We start from the raw sequence: 23,177 nt of genomic DNA on the forward strand, positions 1-23,177 counted from the left end.
TCCCTAGTACAGCAGCAACGTGCTACTTGCACTTGATTTAATATAAATAAAACTAGTGTTCTATGACTGGAGAGTTATTATTGCTTTGTATTATATTCCTTTGTCATCAGTCTTGCCTTTCTCCCTTGAGCCCCTCTATATTCTATTTATGTAATCTCTCCACATTCATCTCCCACTTTTCTCTGCAATATCTATGGATTCTCATGGTCATGGTTTGCTCCATTAGTAGAATTAAGGGCTAAAGTGGCTGCTGGGTCCTGAAGAACATCAGAAAAAAGTCGAACAGTGGAGATGATGAATGCACTCAGTCTTATTTCTCATCAAACATTAGAGAGAATATTCATGTTTAGAGACTACTTTATGTCAACACACAGGGCATATCTTTAGAGATTTTACATGTATTATATGTATTCCATATATGTGAAATACATACACACTGGTTTATGTGAAACATTTGCAATCATGTCTTACATCAAAGGGTGCTGTCAGTCACTTATCACTTTATAGTGAAGTAAAATTGAAGTCATTTTTTGAAATTTGCCATTTACACACTCATCCTGCTAAAATTTCTTGAAGCAGTATAGCACAGTGAAAAAAAGAATATTACAATGATTACATGGATATTGGTGCCAGATGAAGTTGACACAGAAATTAAGGAAGATTTCTAGAAAAAAGTTCGAAGTTTCATTAGACTGGGGTGCTTGGAAGGTTTTTCTTTGAAAAGCAAATTTTAAATCTACAGGATTAGAATTATATTCCTTTCCACATGTCTTCAATCACTCTACCTGGTTCCACAGTGAAAATATTGTTCACTATTTACTGACTTTCTTTGATATGGAAGACATATCTACAATTAGGTAATAAAAGGTTTATGATACTGTAACAGAAATTAGGATGTGGAACAGAGAAGAAACATTGAAAGAGGAAGAGATGCGCTAATTTCCGCATACTGTAAAGTGAGGAGAGAGCATATACTGTCTACGGTCTCCGGCTAGTATTCTAAGTAAGAAAATCTATGTGTGTTACCAGAAGTCATATAGGTGACCTTTACAACGAACAACAGGAACTGATCGCTGTGGTAAGACAAAGAGGGGAGAAGGGAGGACAGCATTGCTTTTCACCGTGTGCCATTCCACTTGATTCTGAATAGATTTTTCTTTCTTTCCTACCCTTATCTTACAGATGGACAAGAGATTTAGGGGGCTGGATGAGGAGCTGTAATTCTGGGACCTTTTTAACTAGTTCGCTCCACAGTACGATCAGCACTGTGCTTATCCAAACGAATGGGCTCTCTGAATGTGATTACTCTAGTGCGGCGTGCTACTGCACCTGCAGGCCTCTTCCTGCCCGAGGGCCAAATGGATGCCCAGCCTGTGCTGTCTGCCACAGATGAGGGGTTTCGGCTTTGGGAGAGGTGAGACAATCACGTCTAAACGGAGCACAGATTTTATTTTCATCTCTCAGTTATTAGATGGATTGATTTTTGCAATCTTTGAAACATTCTACATGCAAGAGTCAATCTTAAGATTAGAGATTTTTTGAAGATTTCATCTGACTGAAAAACACCACTTTAAAGAAGACAGATTTACACTACTTAGCCAACCCCCACCACCCACGAAAAAGAACTATGTTCTCTAATCAGTAATATGACCAACTAGGATTACAACATGGTTATGGTGACAAATAATACATTTTTTTTCTTTAGGTTTCCATGGTGGGCTTGTAACTTGCAAATAACCTGAATATTCCGTACAAAGAAAGTCATTTCTGTCTTGGTATTGCCTGACATTGAGTACTTTTATTCTGGACGTTTCTTTTTAAAAGAGAACTAATTCTTTGAATGCACCTGTGCTGTCCATAGTAGTTTCTGCTGAGTAAGATCAGTTAACATTGTTTTATTTCTGTCTGCACCTGTTCACCATGCTAAAAACCCATGCTGGTAGTGGCAGATATAATTTAGTGCAGTTATACAGCTTGGTCTGATTGGTCTCATGAAGTAGGAGTGTTTCTCAAGCACATGTCTGGGGCAAATGTTGGGTTCTTCAAGCATTCACATATTACAATAAAGTTCAATGGAAACACCACCTATGCTGTGGGAAAGCTTACAAGTGCACTAGGCCACCAAAATATCATTCTGTCCCTTTAAGTACTTTGCATAAGGATTTCAAAGACATAGGTTAGCAACTGCAAAAAAGTTAAAAATTTGGGTGCTCCTGGGTGGCTTAGTCGGTTAAGCATCCGACTTTGGCTCAGGTCATGATCTCACAGTACATGAGTTTGAGCCCCGCATTGGGCTCTCTGTAGTCAGCACAGAGCCCGCTTCAGATCCTCCTCTGTCCTCCTCTCTTTCTGCCCTTCCCCTGCTCATGCTTGCTCACTCACTCTCTCAAAAAAAACCATTTTTTTAAAAAAGTTACGAATTTTGTTATATCCAAAGGCTTTTAGGGATATTATATGTAAATACTATTCAACTATTTATGTCCATCTGTCTGTCCATCCATCAGTCTATCCATCCCACTATCCACCTACATACTCAGTACCTGTTAACATACCAGGCATTGTTCTAGATGCTGGGGATACAGTAGTGAATAAACCAAAAGTCCTTACCTCATGAACAGTGTCCTTTCCACATTTTAATGAAGTGTATACCCCACAAAGTGTTAAGTTTTTCAGAACAGTAATCTCATAAAGATAATTTATAATTTGTATCTTAGAAGTCTCTATTATGTGCTTGATGTTTGTAAGCTATTGCTAACTTTAACACAAGACTCACTAACAGTTCAGAATTACAAATGCTAACTTGGCCAGTGAATATAAATTGCTTTTTGTGACCATAATTATACTTACTCATGACATTTTCTAACAAAAATAAATGAATGCCCTCTAAAATTATCAGTTAGTGTTCATATAAAAGAATCTTATGTAAAAGTATTTAGGTAAGTATATTGAAATATAATTGCTTGCGGATTATATTCACCAAATTATTTTAGGATCAGCCAGAATTCTGGAATCAGTTTTTTCCCATCCAGATGTTTAATTATATTAAGAAAATGTAAGATAGACTTTACAACTCATCCTTGAATCAACTGAACAAAAACTCAAAAAAAAAAAAAAAAAAAAAGAAAAGAAAAGAGGGGTGCCTGCGTGGCTCAGTCAGCTGGTTAAGTGTCTGATACTTGATTTCGGCTCAGGTCATGATCTTACAGTCATGGGATCAAGCCCCGTGTCAGGTGTCAGGCTGTGTTGGGTATGGAGCCTGCTTAAGATTCTCTCTGTCTCCATCTGCTCCTTCCCTGCTCACGCAGGCTCTCTCTCTCTCTCAAAAAAGAAAAAAAGAAGAGAGAAGAAAACAAACAACAGAATTCTACACATACAGTTTCACACATGATATCGCTAAAATACTCTGGGAGTCTGAATGTAGAAATATAGTTATTTTTGTTTTCTCTACAAAGAGGCTGTGTAAAGACATCTCTATTATCAATAAATTTACTTGTTAAAGATGCAGATTTCTGGACCAGATTCCAGATCTAATGAGTTAAAATTTAAATGGGAATGGGGCAGGATAAATATGTCTTTTTTTTTTTTTTTTTTTTTTAAGAAGGAGGTCAATTATTAGACACTCAAATGTTTGAGAAGCTGAAACGGTTGTGCACCTGTGCAGGATGGTGGGAAGGCTGCCGTTTTGCTGTGGCTAATACCCATGTAGTGTATTTTCTCCTGGGTAGAAACTTCGCATGACATAAAAACCTTGCCCATCATAGGGACAGGGTTTCCACTGACAAAAATGCTTTGTATGAAACCTCTCCAAACTTAGAACACAGGGAACATGCCACGTGGGGCATATGTTCTGCCAGGAAGCCTACTTCACCATCCAAAATGCCTGGCAGTTGTCAGAACTTGCAAGGGGAATTTTGTTTACTTTGTGAAATGCCCAGTAGGTTCCAAGGGTCATTTAGGAATACTGTCACAAAGCCGTTAGGGTAGATACAGTCTTTAACTTAAGTGCATCCACTAAAGGGAACACCGATTCAGTTTGTTTCTATGGTCCATCAAAAGGATTCCTCATATTGTGAAATACCAGTAGAAAACAGGTCATGTTATTTAATACTATTTTTGTTTGTCAAATATCTCTTATCTAAGACCAGCTACATGATTAAGCACTATGTATGATATATACTGTCTGCTCTGAGAGTCTTGACATGAATACTTAAGAGTGAAGTAAACATTTCAGGTAATACAAAAACTTCAATGAAATAAAAAATTTATTTCTCAGTCTTGTGTAATAAAGGCCAGAGATTTGATAATCCACAATAAAATAAAAAATCCCTAGGTTTAGCAATAGTTTGATGTAATACTTAACAAAATTTCAAAATAATGCCGTAATTATTTACATAGAGTCATCTTTATTTTATATATGAATACTCCCTCAACTTCACAACTGATGATGTGACTATTCAGTAGGATAGTTTCAGATGCAGGGAGTCTGAAAAAACAATAGGCAGATGCTTCAAAGAGAAGGTGGCAGACAGTAGGGCAGAAATGTGACAACAGTCAGAAAAGGGGGCGGGCAGCAGAAGGCAGAAGTGGCAGACAGAAATGGTGACAGAAAAGGCGGTGAGAAGCAAAAGTAAATGTGGCAAGAAGCAAAACCTGCAAGCCTATCAGGTCCAATATTCATTCAGTCACTGTGCTTAATAAAAAGGGAATACAAGTATTGACGCATCTGTGACAAAAGAAAAGTTAACTTTAGTAAATTCTGTAATCTGACAACTTTTTATGAGATGCTCCAATTAATTCGTGTGTTCATCAGTACCGAGGTAAGACAGGAAGAAGTCAGAGCATAATAAACAGCATTTGTACACCGATATTCCCGTCCCAACAGGACAGCAAATCTAACTGCCTTGATCTCTCTCCTGTGTATCTAGGAAAGATGCCATAAAACGAACAGGTGTTTGGGTTTGATGGGCTCAATGACTCAGTTTCACAGAGGCCGTGCTGTTTACTGGTAGCTAGAGCAATCACTTCCTAAACTTCACGGCAGGAAGCCTGACACAGCACTTCTTTCTCACACTCATTCCTTATACTGTGATGAACGCTTTTATCCAATAAGGGTCAGCAGCCCTTCTTAGCCACGAATGCCATCTGTGGCCTTGGGATGTCTAAGGCCAAAGAAAGGATTAGAAGAGAAACAAGGGCTAAGAAAGACTTTTTTAAGGGAAGGAGAAGGAAACTGCAGGATTGGGAAGAAAGGGAGAGAGGGAACGTGGGAAGAAAGCACTTTAAAAAAAAAAAATTTTTTTTTAAAATCTTTATTTTTGAGAGAGAGAGAGAGAGCGAGCAGGGGAGGAACAGAGAGAGAGAGGGAGGAACAGAGAGAGAGGGAGACACAGAATTCGAGGCAGGCTCCAGGCTCCGAGCTGTCGGCACAGAGCCTGACGTGGGGCTCGAACCCATGAACCGCGAGATCATGACCTGAGCTGAAGTTGGACGCTTAACTGAGCCACCCAGGTGCTCCAGAAAGCACTTCTTTGGGTGGGGAGGAAGATCAGGTCTAACCATCAAATGCCTCAGGGCTGGTCAGCAGATTGCACCACAGACCACCTTAGTCTTCCTTCACTCAGTAACCCTTTGGCATGTGGCTTAAAAATACACATTTATCCAGGGGATTCACAAGGATCAGGGCTACATGACCCCTTTGAGTCATGATCCTCTTATCACTCAGTCTGCCCCATTCTGTGACTCCCCTACTGCTCTGCAGTTCCCTCCCACTCCCCGCCCTGCCTTTTCTCTTTCTACTCCCGAACTCTGGTGGTTCCCCAGGAATGAGGGCTTTATGGCCAACAAACTCTTCTACACTTTTAACCTTTTGTGGAAATGCTGGTCTCCACTTCCTTGCTTTAACTAGAACATGGCTGCCCTTGGAGCACACCATTATCTCAGCAGGCCTCTCGATGGAGACAGCCACTCTAATATTCCTTACACTACGAGCTCTGGTATCCTCTGGTCCCTGATGCAGGTTTCAGATCATTCTCTCTCATTTTTGTAAAAATTTCCATTCTTTTGGGCCTCATGAAGCCCAGTTATCCCCTAATTCTACCCTTTGCTGCCATCATTTACTGAACACGATCTCTCATTCATGAAAGGATTCAGCGGCCTATCTCAAAATCGTTAACTCTATACCTCAGCTCTAGGTAGGGTACACTGTCCATGTGGATAACCCCTTCAACATTCGAGTTACCTCTTCATTTCTAGCACCTTTTCTCCTCCACCTCACTTGGGTCACCTACTTCTGCAGCCACATCTGGAGTACTGAATACCTGTCCTTTCTGAAATGACTAAAATATCCCATCCTCTGACAAGTGCCCTTACAGCTTATTTGCTCAGTAGCCCAACCTCTCTGTTATTTGATTTCAGTGGGATTTTCACTTTCTCTTTATGTCAACACTGTCTTTTCAAGAAACTTACACTGCAGATTATCCCTTCTCTCTCTTATATCTTCAAACTATCCTTCTTTGCCAGAGATTAAACATACTGCAGAACATCTATCTTAAAAAAACCCCAAAAAACTCTAAAACAAAACAATCCCCCTTTCTGCACTTTGTATCTCCTGCTGGTTATAATTCTCTCTTTTCTACCTCATAGCTAAATTTATTATAAAATATCTGGGCATTTTCTCTATTACTCATTTTTTGTTCACTCCTCATTCCCTCCTAAACTGTTTTCTGCCTCTACGTTTCCAGGGAAAGAGCTCCTTCTGAGGTTGTCAATGACCTTCATTAGCCAAAATGGTCCCCAGTGGCTGAGCCCCCTTCAACATCACAGATACAGCTGATAGCTGCCTCCTCACTGAAGCAGTCCTCCTGTGGCCCCTGTGGACAGCATTCGCTCCTCAGCTGCCCATGGCCCCAGCTGTTCCTTCCTGGTCTCCTTTTCTGCTCCTCCCCTTTTACTCAACTTTCAAACAGCCCTGGAGTCCTACGGGACCTGGTCTGAAGCTAACTTCTGTGTCTCTTCTCGGGTAATCTCATCCACTTCTACAGCCTCCAACATCACTTATGCCAGTGGCTGTGCTGCACAGCTGCACTTGAGTATCTTAGCATTTCAAACACAGCATGTTTAAATATACCTTCTTCCAAATACCATCTACTGGCAACTGTACTACTTATTATCCACCCGATTTTTCACTTCAGAAACCAGGGGGTCACCTACAAAGTCTGCCTCATCAACTCCTCCAGCATTCTACCTTACCATTCACCTTACTTTAAATATCTCATGACTAGATCTGCTTCCTTCTGTCTCCACGACCAGAAACCTAGTCAAAGCCACCATGGCTACTGCCGCAGCCTCCTGAACCGGTCTCTCCAAAGTTTTTTCATTCTTCTCTATTCCTGCTAATCTAATTTCCACACTACAAGGAAAGGGATCTTTTAAAGATTCAAATCGAATCATGATAGTTCTCTGCTTATAACATGTAATGCCTTTCTGTTCATATGAAAAGAAAATTCTCAAATCTTCAGATGGCCCCTCAGCCTCTGGCCCCTTTTTGGTTTCCAGACGCATTTCATTCCCTTGTGCCTTCTACACTGCAGCCACTGAGTTCCACCGAGTTCTTTCTTGTCTCAGACATTCTATGTATTCTATGTATAGAATTCTGTGTATAGACGTTCTATGTATTGTTTTTTGCTGGTTTCTTTCTGGCTGCAGCCTCCTCCCCACTAATTCACTTCTCTCCTCACCCCAGCTGGGTTCATTCATTCATTCTTTGGACATCTATTTAACTGTCATTCCCTCAGAGGAGCCAGGTTTGATTTTCTTTTGTAGGGCTGATCATGATTCTAATATATTAATTATCTGTGTACTGTCTGTGCTTCCTGCCCCAACTCAAATTCTTTCCCCAACATTGCCAAACCGTAAAATCCACGGGGGCAGCACTCATGTCCGTTTTATTCAGAAATGTACTTTGTATCAGCGAGGCTCAGTACACTGCCTGGCACACACAATGCATCCAATAAACACATATGGTATGAATGAATGAATCAATGAATGAATGAAAGGAAGTTCATTTCAACGTCGGGATTCTGTTTATCTCAACACACTAGAGAGCAATGTGACTGACATTTTCAGGTTTTACTCAAATAATAGTAGGAATAAACAGCAATTACATATTCTTTAATTCAACCACACTTTTTTCACGTGGGGGAATCCTATCACCTGCCTGACTCCTGATAGTTTCAACCTGTAGTTAATTTTCTTCAAAAAATACAATCCTTAAAAATAAGGATTTTTAACTCTCAACTACTCCTTCAGGCCTATATTCCCTGCTACTATCATATATTGATTTGTTCTTTGTCTAAGTTTGGTTAGGGAAGAAAAAAAAGCATGTTTAAGGAAGACAAAGAACAAAGAATTCTAGTAAAGGTTTGTTACCAAATAGATGCCCCTTAGACAGAAAATCCAAGTACAGATCCTATTTGGATTTCAAATTCTAGTCACTTTCTTAAAATTTTAGATGAAGCATGGGAGAAATTAGGAAAATAAAGCCAAATTTTGGCTATATCATGAAATACCAATCCATGTCATTTGAAAGTATACTATCTCCCTTTTGGGTTACCTGAGTGGCTCAGTCGGTTAAGCATCTGACTCCTGATTTTGGCTCAAGTCACGACTGAGCCCCCAAGAGGCTTCCATGATCAAGGGTCGTGGGATCGAGCCTGGCATGGGGCTCTGTGCTGAGCAAGGAGCCTGCTTGGGATTCTCTCTCTCCCCCTCTGCCCACTCCTGTCCCCCAATAAGTAAATAAACATGAAAAAGAAAAAAAAAAGTATACTATCTCCTTCTTGTGACAGTCTTAATTTTAGCAACCACTGTATTTTTTCTTCCAATTAGGTTGGGCTCACCCCTTTTCCCTGCTATGTAGGGTAAATGAAAGAATGAGGAAGAAGCTTTCTTTAAGTAAATCTCTAATTTAATCAGAGCTATATTTGTAGTAGACAGAAATATTATTGAAGATGATGGAGAACTGAAATTCTAAAATGTTACTTGCTTGCCACAGTGGACCTGACGATGGCCAGCCATGTTTGAAAAGTGTTCTTGTGTTTCTCCCACACAGAAAGGAAAGATGGTAAAGCTGAGGCTTTTGGGCAGTGTTCCTACGGACAGGAACAGTGGTTTCCACACGGTCACGGTGCCAGCCTTGTTCTGATTTTGATGCTCTCACTGCTAGTTACGGATTCCTATTGCATTGCTCTGACTATGCTTCTGCACGTTCTTAACCTACTGTACCTTCACAGGGATGTCCTCTTCCTGGCTGGCTTTCTCTGAGGTGAAGACGTACGAGATTTCTTTGTGAGATGTGGTCTGGCGGCAGATGGCACACTTAATGGAGCTTCTGTGAGACCCTACGCTGTACTGTTCAATAATAATTGAGATGCATTCATTACAGAAGCAGTGTCCACAGGTCAGTACTGCCCACTGGAAAAGAAAACACACGGAACACACCTCAGTGAGATGCTATCAAAGATGCCTTCCAATGTATAAACATATTAAAAGGAGAAGGGAGTCATTTCACTTCCTAAATGTTTTATGACATTAATATTCTTTAAGTCATAAACGCTAAGTTGTACTTTAAAATTAACTATTTTTTAGTCCAACAAGAGTAAGCTTCCATAGTCTTTAGTTCCACTCACACTAACTGTGAGCATAACAGCCAGCCAACCATTATTTTCTAAGTTGGTGTTCTCATTTCAGTATTTAGGAAGAAGGCAAATTACTCTTAAAAAATTTTTTTTAAATGTTTATTTATTTTTGAGAGAAACAGCGCGGGAGAGGGGCAGAGAGAGAGAGAGAGGGAGACACAGAACTGGAAGCAGGCTCTAGGCTCTGAGCTGTTAGCACAGAGCCCCATGTGGGGCTTGAACTCACGAGCTGTGAGATTATGACCTGAGCCAAAGTTGGACGCTTAACCATCTGAGCCACCCAGGCGCCTCTGCAAATTACTCTTTTAGCACTGTAACAGCAGATATAATGGAAGGACTGAGAACAACATTAATTTGGAGATATCATCATCATCAGTATATTCTATATAACTCATTAAATGGATTTACAACTTCACATGTTACAGTAATCATTATATTGATAATGAGATGGGCTAGTATCTCACATTTATTTTAAAAGTGGTTCTGGGGGGCACCTGGGTGGCTCAGTTGGTTGAGCATCCGACTTTGGCTCAGGTCATGACCTTGCAGCTCGTGAGTTCAAGTCCCACATGGGGCTCTCTGCTGTCAGTGCAGAGCCTACGTCAGATCCTCTGTCCCTTTCTCTCTCTCTCTGCCCCTCCCCACTTGCACTTCCTCAAAAATAAAGAAAACATTTAAAAAATAAAATAAAAGTGGTTCTGGATACATTAAAAAAACGTAATAAATAAATAAAAAGACATTTTTGATACCCCTTTGCCCTATTTCAAGAAAAGTACAATAATTCTGACTCTTGGAATATACCATGGAGACACCCTGTGTTAGGCAATGAGGGATGCAGAAGTCTATTGGTTTTAGGTGAGATGTCAGTTCTGAAAGCTGTACATCTTATGCAAGTTATTTAACTTTCTCCCCTGGTGAACAACAACAACAACGGAGCAGTGTTATGAGTGACTAGGTCCCTAAGCACTAAGCTGTATTTTTCTAGGGTTTGGACACATATGGACGTGCATGGAAAGAAGGTGCATGGGTGGGTCCACCTGAGGAATTTTGCAGGACAGACTAAGAAGCCCCTTAGGAAAGAATTCACAGTCAGGGAAGAGAAAAATGAGGCATATCAACTTGTTTTTAAAATAGTTTTTGCCAAGGGGGAGGGGCTGTTTGGGGCTTTACTGGCTGATGCTGTTCATGCTGTTGTTCAGCTGCACACGTGCTCTCAGGGACTCGTGTCATTCGTCAGGAGTTGAAGCTGCAGTAAAATTAAAGAGCTGTTTCATGCGCATTTCTGTAGACACAGCAGCACTCTGCTGTACCTGTGTGCCTCCACTGCCACTGGGGGTGAAGGGCACTTCCTCCGCACTTCCTCCAATAAGAGAGCTTTTGTGGCTCATGACAGCTTCGCATGGACAGCTGAACAAGATAAATTCACCTATATCTGCAAATCAGGAGACACCAGAGACACCTGGCCCTGGGGCCTCAGGGGTGACTGGAAGTTGACTGAACCAGCCCAAACCCAAGACCAGACAATTGGCAATGGCTCCAGGGATTATCTCTGGATAACCAAAGATTATCTGGATAGCCAGTTATCTCTGACCGATTCTCTAAATCAGGAGGGGAACAGGAGAACCAGGAAGCTAATCTAGATTTCCTACAGATTGTGGCTAGGAACAGAGTTAAAAAAGTAAAGTTTTGTTACTCTTATTATAATCCAGAATGTTCTCCTAAGTGTAGGAAATACAGGTTATACTACAATATGGGCTGTACTAAAATTAATGAAATAATGTATATGAAAGAACTTTAAAAACTGGAAATGTTTAAGACATAAATTAAACAAAATTTCTGATTCATCCAGTTGCATGAATCTCATCAAAACTAAAAGTAAAAAAGATACTACTTACATCATGATTCTTTCCATTTTTATCACTTTTATCACATTTTCACCAGTGACTTTTCTCAGAAATCACCAGGGTCTGTACATTTCTAGTCTCAGTTTAAAAAGTAGCATCTATCTATTTAAGATTTATTATCAATAAAATGTCCTTTAAAAAATATCACTTTCTGCATAACTTGTGTAAACTAAAAGGTACTTTTTTTCCTGATTATTGCTGGTCAGAAAATGTGGAGCTCATATATTTAACTTTCTACTCTCAGTTCATAGAAAAAACAGCCAAGAATACTTTTACTCATTTCCAATTTTGAGGAGCAATTAAAATTAACATTGTATACATTGATTTATCATACAAAGTAGAAATTCATACTTCCAAAAATCACAGTTGGTAGGATAAAAGAATCTGAGGAAAGCTAATACGGTGCCATTAAGTTTATAGACATTTGTACACCAACATTCAAAAAGAAATATTCTTAACTGACATAATGGGCTTGTAAAAATCACATCTAAATTCCCCCAGGAGAGATATTATTTATACTTTAAAGCCTGGTATTACTAGATATTAATAATCCCAAGTAAATGCCATGCTACTATACCCTTGTAATACCTTACATAAATCTATATATGCTATATTTCTGTACGATTACCAAATAAACATGTTAAACTGACAAAGTCAAATTACTTAGACTTGATCTTGTGACTGGAAACAATAAGTAAAACTATGCACCTTTAACGAAAAACATGGGGTTATTCTAGAAACATGTTTTTACCTATCACTTAAGGAGGAACACTGCTCAAGCATATGTAGCACTAAAGCATATCACCTAACCTTTGGCCCTATCTTAAGATGGAGGGAATTTTTGCCTTGGACGTAAAACTGTTATGAGAAAAAAAGAGAGATTGTAGGTAAATGCCTTTGAAAGTGTAAAGTGTTTTATAAATGCATATGATATTTATTATTATTTCACCTGTTTTCCCAGCTGCCGAGCACAGATTGGACAAGGTTCTGGATTAATGCCTCCTGATGTTTTATCTTGAGACTGTTCAAAAAAATAAAAACTAGGTTAGTTGCATTTTAAAACCTGATATGCATTTTATAACTCATTTATAAAAGTAGATGCTGGCAATTTCTATTTAAACGATCTAGTAATTAAGGTGATTTAATAATATATTATTATAGGTGCCTGGGTGGCTCAGTGCACTGGTGCAGTGGGTGAGCACTGACTTCAGCACAGGTCATGATCTCAGGGTTCCTGAGTTCAAACCCCGTGTCAGGCTCTGTGCTGACAGCTTAGAGCCTGGAGACTGCTTCAGATTCTGTCTCTCTCTCTCCCTCTCTGCTCCTCCCTAGCTCACACTCTCTCTCTCAAAAATTAATAAACATTAAAAAAAAATTAATACTAATATTCCCAGGTTTTACAAATAACATTCAAGGAACAACAACAACAAAAAGGAAATAAATTGCATTAAAGTTTGTTAAGAGTTATCATATTACTATATATGTGACTATTATAGCAGGCAAAATGAAAAGCACAATGTGATATAAAAGGTAAATTCTCAAAATTTTATTTTCAAGCTAAATTTTGTTATAAATAAATATGTATTATTTTAAAAAAATGTAATTTGGAAGTCTGAAATAAAGGCTCCTTAAAAACTGGAAAGATAGTATTTATTCTGTACATCCACTGGGTTTGTGATCATAGACTTGGGAAGAGGCAGCATTTATTTACAGGTCTCCTTAGGTTTCTTTCCAGTATCTTTTGTAATCTCATTAGGGCAAAGCAAAATATCTTTGATTTGAGACTTATTTCGCCTGGAAATTATACTGAAGTATAATAGTTCTCTTCAAAATCTCTTTATAACTATTTCAAAAATTTTTGAGCTTCAAAAAGGTCACCAAATTGTCAGGTTTTAATGCTGAGGAAACCATAAAAGAAAGTAAATGACTCACAGATCACTGAAGTTGTAAGTCTGTGGTTTCACTGACCAAATAAACATTTAAAAAAAATTATTTTTGATTATCCTTTGACTTTTGTAAGTAGTTAAAAAAAAAAAAAAGGTAAATTGTGCATAGATTCAGCAACTGAATGTGTTCAAAACGATTCCTTTAACTAAAATATAAGTATTTTTTTAAAAAGCTGAATTATTCTTTTTTTCTATTTGTTGATTTTGGTTTCAGACAACATATAACAAACCACCTAAAATCTGAGTGGCTAAAACAAACATGAACTTCTCATGATTCCATAGGTCAGCTGTGTGCTCTGGGACTGGATGGTGCACTATGGCGCCATGTTGATATCTAGAAGCCAGAAGACTAGCTAGTCTGGAGAGAGGGCTGAGCTGAGGTTTCTGCTCCTCAACAAAGATAACTAGTGCTACTTCACATAGGTTCAGAGTTCCAAAGAGCAACAAGGTTGGGAAAACTCTAATGTGCACATACTTTGCAAATCTCTACGCTTGTGTCACATGGCCAAAAGTCAGTGCGGGAGTTTATCCACAGGCATGCATATAATAAAGGGCATTATGTAGCATTCTGTAAATAATTTATCATAATTTACAACATCTCCTCTTTAGATTTGAAGTACGATTACTATTTTTCCATAAAGGGCCTGGTTGGTTCAGGTGGTTGAGAGTCTGACTCTTGATTTTGGCTTAGGTCATGATCCCAGGGTTGTGGGATTGAGCCCTGCATCACTCTCTGTACTGAGCGTGGAGCCTGCTTAAGATTCTCTCTTTCTCTCTGCCCCTCTCCCCCTCTCATGCATGATCCTTCTCCCTCTAAAAAAAGAAAAAGGGCCTGGGTGTAAATACTGTAGGCTTTGTGGCCATGTGGTTTCTGTTGCAACTACTCAACTCTGCTATTGTAGCATGAAAGCAGCCATAAACAATATGTAAAGGAATGAGTGTGGCTGGGTTCCAACAAAACTTTATTTACAAAACAGGCAGTGAGCTGGATTTGTCCCACGTATGGTACGTTGCAGATCCTGACTTAAAGTTATAAATTTCCTCTAAGCACACCTTAGCTGCACATTGTCACATAATTTTTATTTTTTATTTTTGTTCAGAACGTTTTCTACTTTCCATTGTGACTTATTTAACTCATGGGTTATTTAGGAGTGTGTTGTTAATCTCTGAATATTTGGTTCTTTACCTGGTTATCTTTCCATATTGATTTCTAGTTTAATTCCTCTTTAGTTAGAAAACATAATCTTGTATAATCTTAATCCTTTAAGAATCCTAAGAGTTGTTCTTTGAATCAGCAGAAGGTCTATTCTGGTGAGTGTTCCATGTACTCCTAAGAAAAGTGTATTTTGTATTTGCTGGGTATTACTGGTCTGTGTCATTTAGGTCATGGTTGTTCAGTGTTCAAATGTTAGATATCCTTACTGACTTTTTTGTCCATTTTTCTAACATATGGAAGAATCTTGTAATAGTTTAGCTCTGCTTACCTTCTTCCTCTGTGTTACAGTTATAGCTTTCAGAGTTCTGTATATGATGTATATCCTATACAACAGTACTATTGCTTTGCAGAGTCAATATTCTTTTTTATTTACCTACATATTTATGCTTTCTCTTAACCGGTGTTCCTTCCTGTAGTTCCCTTCAAACTGGGATAATTTCCCTTCAGTCCAAAGAACTCCCTTTAATATTGGTTGTGGTGTGAGTCTACTGGGAAGGAATTCTTTCAGTCTTTATCTAGAAACATCTTTATTTTACTTTTTGTTTACTTAACATAATTTTTTTTTTTGTTTTTTTTACATTTATTTATCTTTGAGAGACAGAGAGAGACAGAGCACAAGTGGGGTAAGGTCAGAGAAAGACGAAGACACAGAATCTGAAGCAGGTTCCAGGCTCCGAGCTGTCAGCACAGAGCCCGACACAGGGCTCAAACTCACAAACCGTGAGATCATGACCTGAGCCGAAGTCGGATGCTTAACCCAATGAGCCACCCAGGCACCCCTTTGTTTCACTTTTTAAAACAGTATTTTAAAGATGTTCTTCCACTGTTATCTGGTTACACAGCAAAGCTATGGAAATGTGGTAACAGTGGAATGACATCTTTAAAATGCTAAAAGAAAACAGTTTCCCTGTGTAGTCGACAAGGAGAAGGTATACAGTCACCATTTTTATGGTGCTACTTTGAAAGTATTATTCTTTTTTTCTCCCAGTTCTAGTTGCTTATTTTTTTTTTCATTATTTTTGGTTTTTAGCAGATTGATTAAGATACTCGTAGGTGTTTAAAAAATTATTTATTCTGTTTGGGGTTTTCTGAGCTTCTTGAATCTGTAAGATATTATCATATTATCTTCCAGTTTTGGAAAATTCTTAGCCATTATTTCTTCATGTTGCTCTAGTACCATTTCATCTCTTTCTCTCCTGGAGCGTCAATTACATGTATGCCAATCATATGACTGGTGTCCCACATCTTTCACTTTATGCGGCTCTTTACTTTTATTTATATGCTTCTTCAAACTGTATTATTTGTTGAACAATCCTTGATTTCACTACTTCTGTCATTTTGTGTCTGGTCACCATCCAACGAGTATTTAATTTCAGGTACTGGATTTTGCCATTCTAAAATGTCCATTTGATTCTACTGTATATATTCCAATTCATTTTATCTATGTTGTCTAGCTTTTCCTCTCTTTAATGTATTAATCATAATTACTTTAAAGTCCTTTCCTGCTATGTCCACAATCTGAATTATTTATAGATCTGCTCTGACTGTCCACTTATTACCTTTTAATTACTGGTCACATTCTCCTGCCTTGCAGATTTCTTGGAATTTCTTATTTCCTAGTTTGTTTATATACAACACACTGAGATACAACAAATTGACAAAATTAGATGTTATTTTCCTTCACAGGGATTACCCCTACCCCAGTAGGCAGTTAGGTTAAGGGGTGAGTGGCTAATCAATCCAATAAAAAACTGAGCTGGTTTTGGGGATCTGTTTTAAGTTTAGTTAAAAACGCAGGCCACTATGGTTTCAAATGTCTCAGTGGTGAGACCTGTTATGTTCATTGTTGGCTCCTTGCTCTCTTGGGGACGAACTGTTTCCTGAGTGCTGTGAAACTAAGATTTCACTGTGTATTTCTACTTCAGGCCTAACTGTCAAGTGTCACTTAGCAAACGAGTAAAGTTTGTTGTGCATCTGAGGCTCCTCTAGGTTCAAAATATAATACTAACTCACCTGGCCATCAGAAGTACTACTGATTTCTCTTTCTCCTGTTTGAGTCCCTCTGCAATACTGACCTTAATCTCAGTCTGTACCCAGGTATGGCAAATGTTTTCAGGCAAGACAATGGCCAGCAATCTCAGCTAACCTAGAAAGAGCTCTTCTTTTCCTAGAACGTCATTTCACCTCAACCTTTTTGCTTCTATAGGTCTCTACTGTCTTTAAAAACAAAATGTTACTAAGGTAATGGCAAGACATCACTGCTATTCCCATATAGAAGTAGCAGTCCTCAAATTAAAATAGAGTACTAAAGATATCATGTGGTTGCTTAGTATTCAGACAATTTCTTCTGAACAACTTATTTTTTTAACTGAGATAACTGACACATATTAATTTAAGGTGTACAACACAGTGACTCAATATTTATGTACTGGAGACCTTCTTTATGCTTTGAAATCTTATTGGAAATTTACCAGTTTTCTCTTACCTGATACTGAAAACTGCTGATTAACAGTGTAACACGTTCATCTTTAAATTTCTTCAGAGCTCTTAAATGTATACCGCTCTGCTTTAAGTGATTAATTTATATTTTATTTCCCAAGTTTAGTTGACTTGCTAACTAACATCTTATTAAATCACTATTTGATCAGTGCTTATGATCTGTCTACATCAAATTACATCAAATCACATTAAGTTCCTTGAGGTCAAGGACCAACTCTGTCTATCTCAAACTCCTACTATAATGCATATACGTCAAATGGTGCTCAGTAAGTCCCTGCTGACTGCCAGAAAATTTTAAAAATTTGTTTAGTTTACTATTTTTATTTACTTTAACTAAACACAGTCACATATAATTGGGATTATACTCCATTTATAGTTTTATTTTTTGTTTAATTTTGTTATTTTTTTCTCTCAACTTTCTTATTATGAGAGAGAGAGTGAGTGTAATGTTGCAATAAATATCCTCATATCTAATTTACCCCCCAAATTTCTGTTTCAGGAAAAGTTCTAAGAATTACTGAGTCAGAAGATATGAATTATCTAAAATTGTTCATATATGTCCAAGTATTTTCGGGAAAGGGCTGTATAAATTTATATTCCCATTGGTAATACACAAAATATCCATTCACTGCCCTTTCACCACTGTGGAGTGTTAAAGATTTTTTTTGGTTTATTTATTTTTGAGAGAGACCGAGAAAGAGCATGAGTGGGGGATAGGCAGAGAGAAAGGGAGACAGAGAATCTCAAACAGGCTGTGTGCTGGCAGCACAGAGCTCGATGTAGGGCTTGAACTCATGAGTCATGAGATCATGACCTGAGCCAAAACCGAGAGCTGACACTTACCCAACTGAGCCATTCCAGGTGCCCTCGTGGAATGTTATTTTAATAATCTTTCCCTATTTGGTGGCAGGAAATGGTATGAGCTTAATTTGATTTTTCTTCACTTACAGATTAAATGTTTTTTTCTTATATTATTAGCTGAATTGGGTTTTCTAGGCAGATTATATATTCTTACTTAGAACTTTAATTAAAAAAAAAAACATTCAACAAATCGATATCCTGATTTATATCCTATAACTAACAATTACCTATTTCTTTGTTTTGACTTTCACATGTAAAGTGTAGAAATCTAACATTAAAAAAACTCACATTTAGGAATAAGAGGAAATTTTTTCCAAATGTTATTTCTCTAGTGCTAGCATTTTGCATGAGACCGACTTTTAAGTTTTCTCCCATCTTTTTCCTCCTGCCAGGATAACAGCAGTCATCATAGTAATATTAGTAATAATATAATAGTATTAATAGCAAAGACCTAGTAAGTGCTTAATAAATTAGGAACTGCTCTAGCACTCTTCCTATATTAATTTACACAGTCCTCAAGAAAGTCCTGCAAGATAATGTTATTATTCTCATTTTACGATGGGGCAAAGAGAGGTCAATAACTTAAATAAAGACCTACATGTAGAAAATAGTGGTGTCAAGAACCAAACCTGAACTGTCTGGATCCCAAGACTATCTTCTTAGCCACCGTGCTGTTTTACTTATAATGAATGTTCAACTTTTCATTTCATCACCACTGGGATTTACAGACCCACTTAAATGTATCTTGTATCAGTTTTCAGGACCAACTCTAGTCTACTGCTTTCCTTCACTTGTCCTATCCAAAAATCTACTGTATCTCTTTCTGGAAGGTACTGTCAAAAGCTATTTATTCTCACAATCAAATGGAATTACGTTCATCAATGTCCAACACAGTATGTTGCTCACAACTCAGAAAATGTGTTTTGAATTACATTAAATAATTCATTGTTATATTTTCTGATTTAGTAGCCTTCCAAACATTTTATAATTCCAAATAACAAATTAAAAGTCTATTTATGTATTAAGGAATGCGTGTGTATATATATATCTATATATAGACATATATATACATCTATATATAGACGTATATATATAGGTATATATAGAGAGAGAGAGAGAAAGAGAGGAGAGGGAGAGAGATTATACAATGTAATCTTTGCCTAGAGGTATGTTGTAATAGTTCCACTATTCAAGGTTTTGAACTACAATCTGTTTACATTCTTCTATACTCTACAGTACACATCCTTTATAGAATCTGTATAACACAATATCATCTGTTGTGATCTGTGTAGCTAGTGTAGATATAACTTGTGTTCTGACTGATACAATTAACACACACAAAAAAGACTGATTAAAAACAAAACGCTGTACCATTAATTGTGGGACTAACAGATTAAAAGGAAAGAGTCACTAAGGTTTACAGGTATACAGCATGGGAAAAAGTAGCATCTTTTAAACACAATACCTTCTCCAAGTTAGTTAGGTAAAGAAGCTGCCCAAGTTTCTTCTGAAGTTGTGATGTAGCAACAGCTTTATCATTTAGTAGTTTTATACGATTTTGTTCTACCTAAAAACAAAACAAAACAAAACAACTTCTTTACTGTCTCTTAGAAAGATTTTATTCTATTAAACATGCACAATTCTTCCTCAATAACTTAAGGGTGTCCTATTTAAGCAAATCCATTGACATATGAAAACTCAAATTTGCAAAAACGGATACTAGATATTTCAAAAGGGAATCTCTCTCTATATATATGTTGCTCTACAAAAGACAAACTTCAATAAATACGAAGTTTCCCCATAAACTTGAAGTTGGATAAAAATCAACCCAAATTCTATTTATGTACCATTTTTCAGTAATACCCATGAGATAAAGAAAAACTAAGTAATTTGCTGCTTTGGTCAGAGCGATTTTATGAAACCCAGGCAGCCTCTCCCTGCACACACACACACTCATATCCCCACCGCCACCCCGTCCTTCTTTTGCCCAGTAGAAAATAACAGACAGAAGATTATAAAAATAAGAGGAATTTGGTTACACAGGAAAAAATTACAATTCATGGTTTAAAGGCTGACACAGAAAAAAATGAGTATTTCTAAGTTTAACTAAAGTATAGTCTCCAAGCTTTAGAAAAGTAAAAAGATTTAAAAGATAAAACACATACAAGGAATAAAATTATAAAGGAAATTATATTTTATTTTATTTTATTTTATTTTTATTTTTTTTTTTTCAACGTTTTTTTTTTAATTTATTTTTGGGACAGAGAGAGACATAGCATGAACGGGGGAGGGGCAGAGAGAGAGGGAGACACAGAATCGGAAACAGGCTCCAGGCTCCGAGCCATCAGCCCAGAGCCTGACGCGGGGCTCGAACTCACGGACCGTGAGATCGTGACCTGGCTGAAGTCGGACGCTCAACCGACTGCGCCACCCAGGCGCCCCCTTTTTTTTTTTTTTTTTTTAGGAAATTATATTTTAAATATGGGAGAGAAAAGGTTGGGAGAGTCATTTTTTATTCCTGGGATATAAAGAGAGATTTATTAGAAGATACGTTATTACTATCTGTTCATCATTAACAAAGGAAAACTGCAAAAAGAGGTTTTTTTTAAATGTTCATTTATTTTTGAGAAAGCGCATATGCATGTGCGCATGCCTGCACACATGTGAGCAGGGGAGGGGCAGAGAGACAGGGAGACCGAAGATCTGAAGCGGGTTCTGTGCTAACAGCAGAAAGTCTGATGGTGGCTTGAACTCACGAACCATGATATCAAGACTTAAGCTGAAGCTGCACGCTTAACTGACTGAACCACCCAGGTGACCCGCAAAAGAAAAGTTTTTGATTGTTCTTACAGAAGCTTTTTCTATTTCTGAAAAAACTGAGGCAAGGACACAGGTCTAAAAACTGACTGAGACCACCTTAAGATTCTGACATATAGAAGGTGCTCAAAAAAAACACAAATATGCAATCTGGAGAGAAACAAACCAAAATAGTAAATTCTACGCATATGTTAGATAGGACATTTCTCTCCTTGTCTATTTTAACCTACAAAACCAATCACTTTTATATGGTTTAAACTAAGAGCAGAGATTAAACACATTCTTAAAGAAGAGATCACTGCCTTGACTCTCTCTTCTATGGGCCTTGGATTTTTGTGACACTTATTGGCTGTGCTCTTTTCTGTGATTTACTTGCAAATTACCTCATGTGGTTCAATGATATGAAGAACAGGTGGGTTGGGCTTTGGCTCCCTAGGATGACGCACTCTCAGTCGTTCTGTAGCCATTGCAAGTTCATCAATAGCAGATACACGATTCCTTAGAGCCATCCAATATTCATGAAGCAACTGAAAGAAAACAAGAAGACAGTGGTATTTAATGCACATAATTAAGATTGGTTAAAACCACCGAAAAGTGCCATGATCAAAAGTCTTCAGTGAAGTCTAAGACATACACATTTTTTCGTTAAATTGTGTCTAAGACACAAGCAATTTTGGGGCCATTTTTAAAGATGAGGACATATGACGGAATAACCTCCATAGGCCACAGAATAATATGGTGTCTTTAGAATCTTAGAAACAGAACACCCAAAGATACCTTGGTGGCACCATAGATCTTCGTAGGTCATTGTAAGCCTGGTGGAATCTTTATTTTTTTAAGAAATATTTTCATTATAAACTATTTCACATTTTCAAAATCATATATTATATATGTATATACATACATATGTGTGTGTGTGTATGTATATATATATATACGTATATGTATATGTATATATATGTATATATATACATATATATGAGATAATGAGACTACTAAAATACACAACTGAGTACTCAACATCCGATTTAAGAAAGAGCAATACCAATGCCTTGGCGAGCCTCTGTGCTCCTCCCCAACTGTATCACTCTTCCCTCACATATTCTTCCCTCATCCCTACAGTGGACTAACCACTGTTCTGAACTGGACTCCCTCTTCTGTACTTTTCACTGGAGCTATACTAATCTACGCATTCTTAATAATTTGGTTATACATTTTTCTCAAATTTATGGAAATGTATCAGTGTAAAATCTTTCATATGCTTTCTTCACTAACATTATGCTTTGAGGTAGACCCCAACTGACGTGCATAACAGTAGCTTATTAATTTGCATTGCTATACGAGAGTTCAGTCTGCAGTGTTACAGAGAAAAAATTCACAAGGATCTGAGAAAACAGACACAGGAGGTCATCAAAACAAGCGCAGAGGAAAAATGCAGGGGACCTGGATACTGTACAGAGTACTGTCTTCTTCCAATCACTTGCTGTAATTAACTATGTTAATGTGCTTTTGCATTTAGAATAGTAATGTGAGAAGAAACAATTTACTATGAATCAATGATTTCAACTATAAAGGTATTATCCCCCAATTTATCAAATATATGAAATGATACTACAGACCACATATTTTCTCTTTCTGGATAGAAATTATTATCTTGCTTTAAAAGTCAAGACCTTCAGATTTTTAAAGAAATATATAAAAGGAATTATAATATTATAAATAAAACTGTTCTTTCATTTCCTCACAGATTTCACCTTCAAAGCAGGATAATGGATAACAAATCCAAATATAAAGAATAATTCAAAATCAATGAATTTTGGAATCTCATTTCAAGCAAAGTTGTAATATGATAAAATTATCAAAATATAAACATAAAGGGTCACTTTCTACTTTATCAACTGCAATGGTTTCCAGTGGTGTAGGGTGAGAAATATTTACTGTGTTCTTCAATCTTCAAAATTATTGGTGTTTGGTTATTACTCACAGAGCAAAAGCAAAACAAAACAGCAAAAACAAACAAAACTCTACTTTCACAGAATTGCAGTGTAAGATCAAGCTAAGAAGAATGAAACACTTTCACAGCTAAATTAAAAGGCTTCATATCAATTTCATTAAAAAAAAATTTTTTTTTTTAACGTTTATTTATTTTTGAGACAGAGAGAGACAGAGCATGAACAGGGGAGAGGCAGAGAGAGAGGCAGACACAGAATCTGAAATAGGCTCCAGGCTCTGAGCTGCC

The 23,177-nt window shown here is 37.5% G+C and overlaps 1 protein-coding gene across 3 annotated transcripts in view; it reads right to left on the reverse strand.

Annotated features, from left to right (window-relative positions):
• Positions 1-23,177, reverse strand: part of SHPRH (SNF2 histone linker PHD RING helicase) — a 95,064-nt gene that overhangs the window by 15,963 nt on the left and 55,924 nt on the right. For all 3 annotated transcript variants that reach the window (XM_007093724.3, XM_042987273.1, XM_042987274.1), the window contains exons 22-25: positions 21,322-21,465; positions 19,587-19,688; positions 12,549-12,620; positions 9,283-9,471 (exon numbers count right to left, since the gene is read on the reverse strand). In XM_007093724.3, the coding sequence (XP_007093786.2) occupies positions 9,283-9,471; positions 12,549-12,620; positions 19,587-19,688; positions 21,322-21,465 (507 nt within the window). The remainder of the gene's footprint in view (positions 1-9,282; positions 9,472-12,548; positions 12,621-19,586; positions 19,689-21,321; positions 21,466-23,177) is intronic.

Source organism: Panthera tigris, chromosome B2 (assembly GCF_018350195.1).
Source record: "Panthera tigris isolate Pti1 chromosome B2, P.tigris_Pti1_mat1.1, whole genome shotgun sequence".
Lineage (NCBI taxonomy): Eukaryota > Metazoa > Chordata > Mammalia > Carnivora > Felidae > Panthera > Panthera tigris.